The 14,906-nt window shown below is 49.9% G+C and overlaps 1 protein-coding gene and 1 long non-coding RNA gene across 2 annotated transcripts; one reads left to right on the top strand and one right to left on the bottom strand.

The window, feature by feature from the left end:
• Positions 1 to 328: 328 nt before the first annotated feature.
• LOC134473996 (uncharacterized) lies at positions 329 to 3,885 on the bottom strand. The gene is made up of 2 exons (XR_010044524.1): positions 2,771 to 3,885; positions 329 to 2,249 (listed from the first exon to the last, which is right to left on the bottom strand). It is a non-coding gene; the product is annotated as an uncharacterized LOC134473996 (long non-coding RNA).
• Prelp (proline and arginine rich end leucine rich repeat protein) lies at positions 2,391 to 14,575 on the top strand. Its single transcript, XM_003474818.5, has 3 exons — positions 2,391 to 2,557; positions 8,795 to 9,789; positions 12,110 to 14,575. Exons 2-3 carry the CDS (start codon positions 8,811 to 8,813, stop codon positions 12,283 to 12,285), a joined length of 1,155 nt encoding a protein of 384 aa, XP_003474866.1. The 5' UTR covers positions 2,391 to 2,557; positions 8,795 to 8,810; the 3' UTR covers positions 12,286 to 14,575.
• Positions 14,576 to 14,906: the final 331 nt, after the last annotated feature.

The following is a 14,906-nucleotide window of genomic DNA, read 5'->3' as shown; positions in this document are numbered from 1 at the left end:
TGTCCCACTTCTCAGGAATGTCCTCTGGCCCAGTGGCCATGAACTCAATGTCACCACAGATAGGCAGGTAAGTCATTTTTTGTGTTTTCTTATTTCTAGCTTTACTGAGGCATAATTAGCAAATATATATATATATTTGTCTAGTGAATTTTAAGTAAATTACCCAGGATTGCCAATGATGCTCACCACGCCATATATTAGATCATGAGAATTTGTCATCTTACAACTGAAAGTGAGCCTTCGACTACAGTTTCTCAATCTTCCCCACACCACAGAAGCCAGCAACCTTCTTCCCACTGTTTGCTTCTGTGAGTTCTCAAATGAATCCCTGAGGGAGGTGACCCAGGCCCTGGGATCTAGGACAACGACATAGAGAGCCAGCCTCGGTGTGGGATAGGGAAATGTTTGCCCTGCAATAAAGGCACTCAAGTCCGATGTTTTTTAAAATCTATGCTTCAGAATACACCAATACTTGAGGGAGGGGGCATGCAAGAAACAAGACTGGCCATGAGTGAGGGTCATTGTTGAAGGTGGGTGTTAGGTAACAGGGTTATCAATTAATACTGTCCTGTATAAATGTGTAGATGCTTCTACATTTCTAGAATAGAAGTATTTTTTTAAATTAATTTGCCACTGAAGAGCTTATTGGCAACTGATAAGCAAACTGCACTCTAGACTTCCCTGAAGATCTCTTGTCTTTGTCCCAATTCCATCTGCGTGGCCTGGGGTCGGGCATGGGGATGGAGGGAGGACAGGGACACACTGGCTGGCAAGGGCTTGGAAGCTGACCATCACCATGGCCAAGAGCACGCACTGCTTGGCATTTGAGAGGATGCCATCCCAGCAGCTGTCCGCCCCTGGACCCACCATCTGGTCTGCACATCACTGTATCTGCCCACCTTTCTTGCCCTCTGCCCACCCACCAAGGAAACCAAACTGCGCCCCATCTGTCTAGAAATGCAGGGTGGGAGGCATCATCGCCAGGGCTGGAGGCAGAGGATCAGGACAGAAGACACAGATTTTCATTTTCATTGTCCCTGTGCTAGTCTGATTACCAGTCACCATCATCCCTTCTTTAAACACCATCCTCCCGGTTTATAAAGTGCTTCACAGGGCTGGGAATGTAGCTCCATCAGTAAAGAGCTTGCCTTAGCATGTGTGAGGGTCGTGAGGGAGGCTGAGGCAGGGGGATTGCAAGTTCAACTGCAGTCCAGCCTGGGTAACCTAACACCTTCAGATGATCTGTCTCAAATTAAGAAACTGAAAAAAGGCCTGGGGACGAAGCTCAGCGTGAAGGCCTAGTTCAGTCGCTAGGATGACGAAGATTAAAACACTTGACACATCAGACGCCATTTAATGATCCCAGCCTGGGAAGTAAACATTATTCCCCATTCTAGACATAAGGAAACAAGCACCTCATTCTTTGTCCCAAGTCACAAGTCTCATCATGGGGCTTGACAGCTCATCATGGTCCTAATGACAGAGAAGTAAGTTTAATTGAAATTTCTCAGTCATTGCCGGGGAAAGCAGGACATTTTGCTGGGCTGGTACTTAACTACAAGTCTGTTGTGGTTTTTTAACTTACGAAGATGGTAATACTTGCTTAGGTCTCCTAGGATTCAACATCAATTGAAATGGGGGAAACCCAAGTTTCCCTATTAATCTGTGTAATGACCCCAGATCTCACCTTCTTGTGATGCAGAACGTAGAAGCTTCAGCATTGTCCATATGCACTGAAGGCAGGACCTTAGGTCTTGCACCAAATCTGAATTCTGCCTTCACTGTACTGTGTGACCCTAGGCCAGATTTTCCCCTTTCTGATTCTCCAACCAAGCTTCTGGCAAGCAAACCCGTAACCTGGCTTCTCAGCTCACGGCACAGCAGACCCCACTACCTCAGTGATCTCCAGGAGAAGCCACCTCAGGAGAAGGATTGTCACTGCTACAGGAAGCATCCCAGACCTCTGACTGGCCTGGGAATCTAACACCAGGGAGTGACAATGTTAGAAATGAGCCACTTATTAGGAGGAATTCAACAGGCCAGTGCTGGACCCAGCTGTCCAGCCCAGGCCTGCACAAGGCTGCTTCGCACGCCTTTCCTTGTTAATTTGGCATGTTTTCCAAAAGCCGGCCAAACAGTCTCCCTCCAGAAGCAGCAGCAGCAGCAGCAGCAGCAGCAGCAGAAGGAAACGTTATTAAAGTGAGTCCGTTAGTGGGCATAGTGTGTGGATGAAGTCGTCGGAGTTTTGGCTGCCAAATAAAGACGTTATTGTTGTCATTCCTCCTTTCCCAAGCTCCCCCCTCCTTCCTCTCTTCCCTCCCTCCCTGCCCCCCTCCTCCCTTCCTCTCCCTCCCTTCGATCTGCCCCTCCCTCCCCCTAACCTAACCTCCCCACCCCAATAGGATCTGGTGGAAGAAAAAGTCAGGCAAACACACAGGCACACGCCACTGGCAGATCAGAACTTCTAGCCGGCTCTCTGCTGCCACAGCTCCACCAAAAGGGTGGGGAGGAGGAGAAGGCCCGACCCAGAGCCCAGAGGAGAGGCAGGTGTGCTCAGGTAAGCCCGGAGGGCAGGGATCTGGACGCCTGCTCCTTCCAGTGAGCTTCCTCGCACCCTGTCCAACCTCGCTTGTGATCCAGCCTCTATCTCCTCACGCCTTCCTTCCTCCAGCTTTGCTGCCTTTCTGAGGAGCTCAGCCATGGTCTCCTTCATGTTCTCCCTTACACCTTCTCTCTCTCCCTCTCTCCATCCCTCGGCACCCCTTCTTACTGCTGAAGCTGAACTTCCTTGGTGCAGATGTTTGTTATAGCACGGAGAGCTGCGTCACACACAGAATTTCCACAGATCTAGTGTTGCCATAGTAACTGGACACCAGAACTCACTTCCCTGCACCTTTCATGTACTGTCACACATTACTGAACACACACAGGCGTGCGCGCACACACACACACACACACATGCACTCTCTATCTTGTCTCACACCCTCTCACCCCCCTCACCAGCTGTAAGAGCAAAGAGAAAGTGTATCTTCCCACTGAGAGGTCAGAGCCAGAAGGAAATCATGTGTCCAGAGTCCAGCCCAAGCAGGGAGTAGATGAACAAGAGCAGGAGCTGAAGGAAGTCTTTGATCTTCCAGCTTAATTGGGTAGGAGGGAGGAGTAGAGCAGCTTTCCAGTCTGCGCAGTGTCATCTCAGCAGCCTAAACGTCTTAGGTTCCCTAGTTCAAGCCATTTGGCTTTTAGAAAGAAAGAAAAAATAATAACCCAGCCTAATTTTCAGCTCTGGGGCAGTCAGTTTACACACAAACACCCTTCAGGCAGCTAGAAACATTTTCTTTGAAACCATTCTGAAATTAGCCCAACCATTCAGGTTGGCAAGGGGACCTTATGGTAGAGGGGTAGGAGGAGGACAGTGAATCTTTAAAAAGTTGGAGGGTGGGAAGGGGGGCGGGGTTCTGCACCCTCTCCCCAGCTCATTCCTCTCCAGCAATAGAGCCTCCTATGTCAGGCAGGGTGCAGACTAGGAGGGCATCCTCAGGCACAGACGGTCTTGGGCAACGCCCGGGTCAGGAAGGGGCAGTATAAGGGCCTTGGTGTCTGCACCCATTGAGTAGACACCAGCAGCTTGCAGTTGCTTTACCCCTCTGGGATCCTCAGGGTCATCCAGGGCTGGAGTAGCTAAGAGAGGCCTTGCACAATGTGCGAACTATGACCTGCAGTGCTCACTGGGCAGCTGCTGTGTGGTGGCCTGGAACAGGAGCTCCAACTGCCCCAACAGGACATTTCTTAGCGAGTGGAAGTACAGAAAAGACTCTGCCCTTGCAAGCCCAGGCAGCCATGTCACAGAGGAACTCCAGACAATTCCCTCCCGATAGCTTTAAGAGCTCAGGCTTTCTGCACCAGGGCCCTGTGTTGTGCCTTCTGGGTTCTTAACAGGCTCTCAGAAGTGGGCTGGGCAATAAGTTCTTTACCCTCTTCCCCTTCCTGAAGTTATTGGGCATGTGAGTGAAGCATCGCAAGGCCAGGAGGGACAAAGAAACCAGGTAGAAAAAAGGTCAGGAGAAGGCATGGATCCAGGTGGAACTCCATAGCCAGTGGAGCAAAAGACTTGTGTCTCCACTGGCCAACACACCCCAACTGCTATAGAAAGCACAGGGCTGGGTTAGTGCAGTACACAGAATCAGTCTTTCCCAGGTGGCGAGGGTCTCTCCAGCTAGTTGGTTCTGAGTCCCCAGTGTGGTCTCTTGCACCTCTGGCCCATCACAAGAAATCTTCCTGTCTTAAGACACTGGGTAGGACTGGCCCTAAACCAGGATCCTTTGATATTCACTGACCCTTCATGCACATATGAGCTCACTGAACCCCCTAAATAGGCCAGAAAAAAGTTATCGGCTGGAAGTCCTGGATTCAATCTCCAGCACCTTCACCTTTAAAAAGTCATTGCTTATTTATACAGGGGAAACTGAGGCTTGCCCAGTGGCACCCAGCTAAGCAGTTGCAGGGTTGGACTGAGATCTACAACCACTCAAAGCATGTGACAGATTCTTCTTAGCTTTCTTCAAGGGTTACAGATGGTGGATGGGGAGGAAGGCGGAGGAGATGAAGGGTAACAGACTGTCAGAGGAAAAGTCCCTCACCCCCTTTCCCCAACCCTCAGAGTGGCTGAGCAAGGCCTTGAAAACTGCCTTCTGCTTGTATCTTCCCTTGTGGTAGACACTGGAGAGATGGGTGTTCCCTCTATAATAGTGTTATATTTATTTTAAGTGCTTTTTGATCTGCAGCACATTTTAAAGTTGTTTGTCACACTTTTTTCTGATCACTAGATGAGGAAGTACAAGGATATAGAAGATTTTGGTGTCCTCATTTTCCAGCAAAGGAAACTGATGTTCAGACAGGGCCATGCTGAGGGCCCCGACAGGAGCTCTGGATGCTCCTGGCTCCTTCCTCTGCTAGTTCCTCGTGTCCCTGCTTCCAGCTGCGCTCTGGGCTCCAAGAAAAGAGAAAGTGAGTGGGATGGCTTGCAGAAATTTAGGCTTAGAAGAGAAAGAACAGAAGAGAAAATGGCATCTTGATGTCCAGAGGCACAGCTCTGCAGCAGGCCAGCTCTCTGGGTTAGGTCATGAGGAGGTTTGGGGTGACAACTGGACAGGAAATCTGCAGTCAGAAGATTGTCTGGACTCAGCATGGAGTGAACCTGGTACTAATAATACTGCCTGTCACTCGGAGACCAGCGCAGCCCCAGTCTGTCCAAACTGCTTCTAAATCCTGCCCTGCTCAGCCCTAAATTTAACCTTAAATGAACAGGACAGATAGAGACAGCTGGGAGGAGGACTGCCTCACTTTGAGAATCAAGAATCTCCCTAGAATAACTGCTCTTTTGTAAACAAATGAACAAGTTCCTGCTATTTGCAGAAAAGTTATACTCCTTACTGTGCCTTCAATGCCTGATCTCATCAGATCCTCACACAGATGGGGAGCCTGGGGCCCAGAAAAGTGTCAGAATCAGGATTACAGCCCACATCCACATAGTTGGAACTGAAATTTTAATTTTAAGCTCCTTTGGGAAATGTTCTTAAATGGGGAGAATTTTGAGTTAGGCAAAGAGAATACTCTTCCCCTCCATGAAGCAGCAGCTTTTTGAGAGCCACACACAGACTCCAAGGGATTGAGAGAGTTTATGATTAGACAGAGGGTTCTAGAAGGTTCCAGAAGTTTCCAGATAGAGCAATGGCTTTGGAGCAATGTGAGAAGGACTATGAGTCTCCTTGGAGTCCAGACACCTTCAGTCTGTCACCAGGATTCTGGTGGTAGAGACCTAGGCTATCCCAGAGCACCCCTACAGACAATGGCTGTGTGGTCAGAACAGCCCTGCTTGGCAGCCAAATGCAGCGGTAAGGGGTGTGGACCTTGAGAAAGACCTTAGACACGAACACTGCTTCCTTGTGCACTTGCGTACCCAGACAGCTCTGACTCAGCCTGGGGCTGGGAAGGGGCTGGGCCTGATCCACATTCCTGGACACTGGCCCCCTACCCCAGGCATCAGGTTCCTATGGAACCTCCTGTGGGCCCCGGGAGAAGCTTGGCTAGCTCCAGTGAAAGGGTCAGAAGGAAGGGTGGGAAGATAGGAAAAGCTCTTGAAGGGTCTGCGTTCACCCTCACCCTGAGAACGAGCAGCCCTGCTGAGCACAACTGTGACTAACCTTCCATTGCTGTCATGTCTGCCAGTGGAGATCGGGCCACCCATGCCCGAGACACAGGGGAAGCCACCTTGGCAAAGGCCAGTGGTCCAAGTCTCCTGGCCTCGCAGAGCAGGCCCTGACTTGTGTCCAGCACCTGACATATGCTTTGAGTGTCACAGCAAGGTAGGCAACTGGCAAACCAGGGCCAGTGTCATGCTTGATACTGGGGTGGCATTTCTCACAGCAGGAGCAAGCTCTTGCTTATTTCCAGACTTCTGGGTGATTAAAAAGCAAAGAAATCCAGAAAGAAAAAAAATCAGGGTCATGAAATAATTGGGGCTTTAAAACATGCTTGCTTTTACAATATTAATGCTCTAACTATCCCCTTAATTTATATGTAATATGACTGTGCTAGTTTCAAGAAAATTACAGGCTTTTTTTTTAAGAGATAGGGTCTCACTATGTAACCCTCCCACCACACTCCAGAGGCCTTAAATCAGCCTCCTGAGTAGCTGGCATTCCAGGCACAGTGCAATTACAGGCCTTATGAAACATTAATTCATAATTCACTTATAAATAATATGAAATCTGATAACAAGGCTCAAATTTAAGTTCTATGATATTTGTAGTCCCCTCAGTGTATCCAGAGACTGCAAGGTCCTCAGAAGCAAAGCCAGGAACCTAACAAGGCCCTTTGGTAGGAGACACAGAGAAAATGGTCTTTGAGGCCCCTTAGAAAGGCTACCTGGCAAATGACCCCCTCCAAGGAGAACAGGAGAACTGACTGCAGAGCGCTCTGATCCTCCCTCCCTCTCCTTTCCTGTAACCATGTACTGCACAAACATAAGAGACACAAGGACATGTACAATGGGGTCATTTGTATAGGATGAGAGAAGAACATAAGGTATATGTGCAAGTATGTATGAGACTGTGCAGGCCAGGGCCAAGACTGTAGTGTGTGCAAGTGTGCATATGTGTGTAGGGGAGAGCTCTGCTGGGACATTCTCTGTCTGTCATGAGGGAGCTCTGCTTTCTTTCCTGGGCCTTCTCCCATTCAGCTCCTCCTGAGAATCTTGGCCCAGGACTCAACAGTCAGCGAGGGGCCTCTATCCTCATCTTTTGAGTAGTGGCAGGAGCAGGCAGCACTGGCACACACAAGGGAAGAAAGGAAGTCCATGCATGGTTCAAAGGGATAGGAGAGGTGGGCATACTGGGCTACAGGCAATGATCACAAGGTCCAGCTACAAGCTGGGAACACAGTCCCATCTACTCTATCAAAGAGAACCCCAAGTATCTTGCATCTCCGCCATGTCTTAGAGCCCAGGAGAGAGGCGTGATCCCCCACAATTGCAAGAAGAGTGTAAAAAGAGCCAGTTGAAGCAATGTGGAAAGGGGGATTATGGTTGGGAATGGTAGCCTGAGAGAGGGGACAGTACTGGATACCCCATCCTTGGACCCTTCTGAACCCAGGGCGAGGGAGCTGACCCCCTGCATCTGCAGCCCTGAGTCTATTGCTATTTTCCCACTCTTCATTCAGCTCCAACCACAGGGACCCACTGAGGACTCAACAGGACAAATGGGAAGGGCAACCCTAAAAGATCCTTCAGCTTCCTAGTCCAGCATCACTCAGGCCACCAAGAAGTTCTTCTTGACACCCCTCTTCAATAGCACCAACTGCAAAGGGTACAGGGAGCAGGAATAGTAAGTCAAAGAAAGAAAAGTGCTTCCTCACATCTTCCTAATCCTTCCCTTTTTATTTTCCCAGGAGCCTCCACATCTGGGGAGAAATTCTTGGCTTGGCTGTCACTGGCAGAGACCAAGCCTCTCTGAGCCAAATGCATGGGGGAAAGGGAGCCTAGGGCTGGGCAAGCAGGGGCAGATGTGGGGTGTCTGGGCACACCATCCCTGCTGAAGCTTTACTCTGGAAGGCAGGAGACCTGGATTTCTGGTGGCTATCAAATGGCTTCTCAGCCTTGGCAACCCATTTCTTCCCTCAGCCTGTTTTTGTAAACAATGGGGTCTGGACTGGCTTGGTGAACTTCAAGCCATTTTTAGCAATGAAACTTTGGAGTTCCCCCAGATGAATGTATTGACTAAATCTCAATATATATCCCAGAGCTAAAAATTAGAGCTGCACGAATCAGCACAGGGGTAGACTGGGGGTAGCCCAGAGCCACCTCCTTTACATCCCTCCCTCAGGGAATCCCATAAGAGTGAAGGCTCTGTTCAGAGACTACTGCATTTTGAGTCTAAGACCCTCCCAGATGTAATGCCCCAGAAACCCATGAGTCACAGACCCTAACACCCTTCTTATAATGGCAGGGATGGTTTTCTGGCACAAATGTAGAGAGTGAAGGGCCTTCTCCACCAAGCCTCAGGACCCCTGGTTCCCAGCCCAGAGGGCCTCTCTCCCAGCTCTTGCACCTATAGTGTGACTAGGCCTCAGGCAGGAAATCAGAGGCTGGGGTCCTTGATATTCCCTCACCTGCTCTGCAACTCCTGAGCTCTGCCCGCCTCTCCTGGGGCTAGTTCTGGATGATTGGCTACAGGGAGACCTGGCACCTACTCCCAAGGTCCAGTAGGCCAACTACCATCCCCCATGTCTCCTCCTGCAGGTGTATTACCTGGATCATGAGGTCATCCCTCTGCTGGCTCCTCCCACTTCTCATCTTGGCCTCTGTGGCTCAAGGCCAGTCTACAAGAAGACAAAGACCTGGGCCTGGGCCCGGTCGCAGGCCCCGGCCCCGGCCCCAACCCACACCCACACGCAGCTTTCCTCAGCCCCATGAGCCAGCAGAGCCCACAGACCTGCCTCCTCCGCTCCCTCCGGGTCCTCCATCTATCTTTCCTGACTGTCCCCGGGAATGCTACTGTCCCCCTGATTTCCCCTCAGCTCTCTACTGTGATAGCCGCAACCTGCGCACCGTCCCTGTCATCCCACCCCGCATCCACTACCTCTATCTCCAGAACAACTTCATCTCTGAGCTGCCAGTGGAGTCCTTCAAAAATGCCACAGGCCTGAGGTGGGTCAACCTGGACAACAACCGCATCCGCAAGGTGGACCAAAGGGTGCTGGAGAAGCTCCCGGGCCTCGTGTTCCTCTACATGGAGAAAAATCAGCTAGAGGAGGTACCCGCGGCCCTGCCCCCAAGCTTGGAGCAGCTCAGGCTGAGCCAGAACCTCATCTCCAGGATCCCACCTGGCGTCTTCAGCAAACTGGAGAAACTGTTGCTCCTTGATCTGCAGCACAACAAGCTGAGCGACGGAGTCTTCAAGCCTGACACCTTTCAGGGCCTCAAGAACCTCATGCAGCTCAACCTGGCCCACAACATCCTGAGAAAAATGCCTCCCAAGGTGCCTGCAGCCCTTCACCAACTCTACCTGGACAGCAACAAGATCGAGACCATCCCCAGTGGATACTTCAAGGGTTTCCCCAACCTGGCCTTCATTCGGCTGAACTACAACAGGCTGTCAGACCGAGGGCTTCCTAAGAACTCCTTCAACATCTCCAACCTGCTGGTGCTGCACCTGTCCCACAACAAGATCAGCAAGGTGCCTGCTATCAGCAACAAGCTGGAGCATCTGTACCTCAACAACAACAGCATCGAGAGTGAGTGGGGGTCACGGCGGGAGGTGGAGAGCCCCTTTTTCAGCCTCAGTGTAGAAGCGCTCCAAAAAGCATCCACTGGGCTGGGGTGTAGCTCAGTGGTGAGTGCTTGGCTGGCTGGGCAAGGCCCTGAGTGTGACCCTTAGCACCATGCTGGTTTTTTTCAAGTTTCTGCTTTGGCTCTATACTTTGGTCTCAGCACAGGCTATATCTGTGTGACCTTGAAAGCTGTCCTGCCAGGGAGTTTCCTCACCTGTGAGATGAAAACGGTAATAACTTCCAGCACAAAATAGACAGGAGAGTGAGAAGTGAATAGCTTAAATGGGTGAAGGGTACAGAACACCATGCTTGGAGGACAGTAGTTCTTTTCTTCGGTCCCCTCTCATCAGCACCAGCTTCTTCAGCCCCTAGATCCATGCATCGAGTAGACAGCTTACTCTCCTAGAAGCAAAACAGACACTGAAAGGTTCACCCTGGCATGTCCCAGCCCTGCCTGCTTCAGCAGCCAACAGCTGTGGGAGGGAGCATCTTCTCAAAGCTGAGCACCAGTTTTGAAGCATTCGTGAAAGGGACCCCACGAGGCACCATATACTTGGTGTAGGCAGCTGATAAAAATGTGGCAGCTGGGCAAAGTGCAGTCTCTCTGGAAGGCTGTAATATTACACAGTACAGTTAAAGGAGAGTTTGCCTGAGTTACATTTCCAGCAGTTCCCGATTTGGAGTGTCAGTTGCTGCCCAGAACAGGAGGCTAGGAGTCTCCATTTTGCTTTAATCTAAAATGTCAGTTCTGAGCAGAGCATCATCAGAAAGACTCAGAAACAAAACTATCTGGTCCCTGAACAAAACAGTCTACATTCTCACAAGCAATGCAGTAGTGAAGGGTGAAGGAGGAAAAGAGGAAAGACAAAGACCCCTTCCCTAAAAAAAAAGATTAAGGATGCTTTGTTTCCAATCCCAAGAATGAGAGTTTGTCAAAGTTTCTACCATCTTGAAACAAATGGGCAGAAAGGTAGGTTCATTTATCTGGGAAAATTATAAGAAGTAGGAAAGGATTGTTTTATTTTAAATCTTGCAAGAAAAAAATTCAAGAAAAAACTGTCTAATTTCACTCTGCAGGTACTCTATTAGAATGAAATGCATTCCCCCCAGGAAGCTGTGTGGGCTGAATACAGACAAAAGGATACCTCAGTTCATCAATGGCTGACATTTCTACCAGACTATGCAAAAGCAGGCTGTTGAGGGCTTTCTCAGCCTTTTGAGGTTGAAGTCATAAAGTCACGCCCCCACTACATGCCCACTCACACTCCCACAGCCTGACACCATGTCACTAACGGGCAGAATGGGCTGAGAGGCCCCACGTCAGTGTGACAGTAACATTTTTAGCATTGACTGTACTGGTGTCCTCTGTACTGTCCTGTAGAGTTTGCAAAATGCCTTCATCACCAACTTCCTCTCACTGAGGTACAGGGCAGGCAAGCACCAATCTCACCATTTCACAGGTTAGGGAACAAGTATCACGGCGGTAAGGCCCAAAGTCACAAAGTCCCCAAGGAAAATTCGGCTTGGGTCAGGGCTCTTCTGTTACTTCAGCAAGGAAGGAAGAAAAACAGGAAAGGAAGAAGTAAGTAACAACCAAGATGACTCTTCCCTTGCTTTCCCTCCTCTACCCCCAGGGATGATAGAGGCTTACAAGTTTAAAATGTGAATACAATTTAATAGAAGTAAAATCTAAATAGAAGACAATAGGGCTGCTGTCATCTAATAAGAGGTGAAGGAAAAATGGAGTCCCAGGCCAGGGGTACTTTAGGGTCAATAGATTCATTATCTCCCATCCCCTCTTTCTACTTCCTGCCCTATGTCAGTCAGTGTGACCGTCTTCCATCCTTCCTCATGCAAAACACCTGACCCATGGGGAAAACTCCAGCCTGAGTCTCACAGCCACCTGCTGGTTTCAGATCCTTCTGCTCTATTGCTTCTCCACACTCAGCTGGATCCATCTTTTGATAGTATAAACCTGATCACAGGGATCTCTAAGATCCACCCCCCTCAGACTCCACACTGCGGGATGCTATTGTACAGATTCCCTAACATGTGATTCTTCAGAGTGAGTGGGCAGTATCAATTACTAGCCATCTCTAACTTGAATTACTTTACAAATGGAGAAACTAAGCCTGAAGGTTAGGGCAACCCATGGATGGTCACACACTTCCAAAGTCATGCAATTCCAGAGAGATCTCTAGAGTGCTTAGTGCTGCTCATCCTCCTCTTCCCCTGCCTCCACTCCCCCCTCACCCACCCTGATGACTGTCTTCTTCCCCTGCAGAAATCAATGGGACACAGATTTGCCCCGGCAACCTGCTGGCCTTCCAGGACTTTTCCTCAGATCTGGAGAATGTGCCACACCTGCGCTACCTGCGGCTAGACGGGAACTACCTAAAGCCGCCCATCCCGCTAGACCTCATGATGTGCTTCCGTCTGCTGCAGTCCGTGATCATCTAGGCCCTGCCCCGGCTGGATACCCTCTGACTGCACTTGAAGGCTGGTGGCCCAGGCGCTTGGCCCACCGTTTCTTTCTCCCTTTCATTCCTCCTATGCCTCTCCTATCTCCCCTTTCTGAGGACAGGAAATGCCATGTGCTCTGCTGCAGCTCTGGAGCAAGATTTCCCAGGGCTTTATTCAGTCCTCCCAGTTTGAAGGCACCCCCTGCACACACGCCCAAACTACTCCTGGGCAATGCGGGGCCATGGACTGATGTCTGACCTTGATTCTGGCCAAGTGTGAAGCAGAAGATGGTCCAGGGAAGCTCACATGTGCCCTTCTGAAAGGCCCTCTGGAGACTCCTCAGGCCCTGACACCTCTGCCTTAAAGAGGCTGAGAACCTCAGGTCTCCTCAACCTTCTTCCCAAATTGCCGCTCCATCACTGTTCCCTGACACTGCACAGCTGCGTTCTGCAGGAAGGAAGCGCAAGAGGTGGGACACAGGGCCACAAAGCCCTGCATTTGGCCATCTCTCCACAGGGAAGAGTTGGAAGCCGCTCCTTCTTTTCAGGGAAAACATGGCGCACATCCTCCTGGCTGGGCCTCAGAGAGGAACAACCACGGTAGAGAAGAGCAACTTAAGGAGCTAGGAATTAGCTGGAAGAGGGCAGGGGTCAGAGCCCCAGCATGGGCCAATACTTTGGGTGTGGATGAGTCTAGCGGTGCCCCTCCCCCAACCTCAATGAGAAGCATGAGGCCCCGGGGAACAGAGTGTTCACACAGGAGGGTCAAGAGGTCCAGCCCCACCCAACCATCTGTTTTCTGTTAGTGTGGATGGCCCAGTCATTTCCACCACCACCAATTCCCCACCCCCATGGGGAGTGGTCTTAGAGACAGGGAAGAAGGGGTGGAGCATCTGGAAATCTCCCAGAAGTCTCTTCTGCCTGAAAACTGCCCTATCTCCAAGTCAGACACATCAGTGACACCTGGTGGCTGTGGAAAGTCACAAGTGATCCAGTCTTTTCACTGGGGTGATTGGGGTAATGTTCCAAGGAGCTGGTGTAGGGTCTCAGTTTGGAAAAGCTGTGGGTGATAGGAATGGTGGTGCTCTCCTCTAGAGTATAAAGGGTCAAAAGTCCACAGAGAGAGAGCACAGATGGGAAGCCTTTGGGAGCCGAGGTACAGATGCAGTTTAACCTTGACCGTGCCGGCTCCCTTCCACTGTGAACTATCGCATCTGTAAACCCAGGCCAGTGGTGGCCTGCTCTGAGATCCCCCCAGCATTGTGGGCCAAGTGTTCTGGTCTGCTCTCTAAAGCATACCCTGATGCAGGACAAGTCCTAAAAGATATCCTCTCCCTTGCAGTAATTTATGGACTGTCTCTCCCCAGAGAAACTTCTCCAACCTTCTTACTTGGCTCTGGTTAGCTGGGCAGGTCTCCAAGAAGAGCCCTCACCTTCACCCCTTCCTTCTTCTTAGGGGTGCTGCCCCTCCATAGTCCCCTGGTGTATATGCTGGTGGGGAATATTGGAAGGAGGAGGATCTAGAAATGAGTGAGACGCAGTACCCAGCCTCAAGTTAGAATGAGAAATGCTCCCGAGGTTCTCAAAGAATTGGATTACACAGGGCCCCGAACTTCAAAGAATCCCCATCACCTTCTTGCTCAACTGTCTCTTCTGCTAAATATAGAACGCAGTACCTGCTTCATCATAGCCCTCCCTGCTTCCGTCCCCTGCTGCTTGCTGGTTTCTCCAAGGCTTATGCTTAAAGTCAGTATATTAGTATGGCTGTAAGCAACCTGGTGCTATGCCTGGATAAACCCCTTTCCACTCCTTATTCACACCTAAAACCTCAATCCTTTTGATGAGGCCCTTTGGTGAGCATAGCCCCTGCGGCTTTCAGAGGGAGCCTGGTCCTGCAAACCTGAACGTTTTGTTTCAGCAGCCACATGATCACCATCATGCCATTGCCCCATCCCTCCACTGCTCTCCGCAGCTCTAACTCAGAGGAGTGAGAGTCCTCTTCATCGGTACCTCCATCCCTGCATACACACATACACATATTCACATGCAGAGTGGTTTCCCTGGAGTTTAGAAAGTCCTGCCTGCTGACACAAGTTCATTGCATCAGTGCTGCTGGCATCTGCATGTACCGGTCAGTGCTTCGGGCATGTACAGATTCGGGTGTGTAAGTAGTGTGTAAATGCACTCTGTACATGTATCTATTCTCTCTTGCAGACCATGTTAACTTTGAACCAACTTTCTCATTTCAACATGCTTCACAGCAGAGGAAATAAAGTAATATGAAAACACCTTGCTTGAACTTGACAATGTGAATAGGTAAAGAGTAATATCTCAAAGCCATCTTCATCCCTGCCTCTGCCCCCACCTCTTATTTGTGCTGAAAATGACAGCGAAGGAAAGATTTTATTCCTCAGGAACTTCTAAGAAAGCTATCCTAAAGCCTTTTCTTGGAAATTTCTCCAAAATTTGTAACTCTCGTGAAAATTTATTCCTAAATTCAAACCAAAAATCTATAGTTACATTTCAAACTCAAAACCCCAGGTTCTTTTCACTCACAGACACTAATTGTCAAGGATCTCCCAGTGCTCAGTACTAAGTGAATGAGGAAAGACGCAGAAC

The sequence above is a fragment of the Cavia porcellus genome, unplaced genomic scaffold (assembly GCF_034190915.1).
Source record: "Cavia porcellus strain 051 isolate PalLab524CR breed Dunkin Hartley unplaced genomic scaffold, mCavPor4.1 scaffold_29, whole genome shotgun sequence".
Taxonomy (NCBI): domain Eukaryota; kingdom Metazoa; phylum Chordata; class Mammalia; order Rodentia; family Caviidae; genus Cavia; species Cavia porcellus.
The sequence above is the reverse complement of the archived record's forward strand: the minus strand, read 5'-3'. Positions and strand labels throughout refer to the sequence as shown.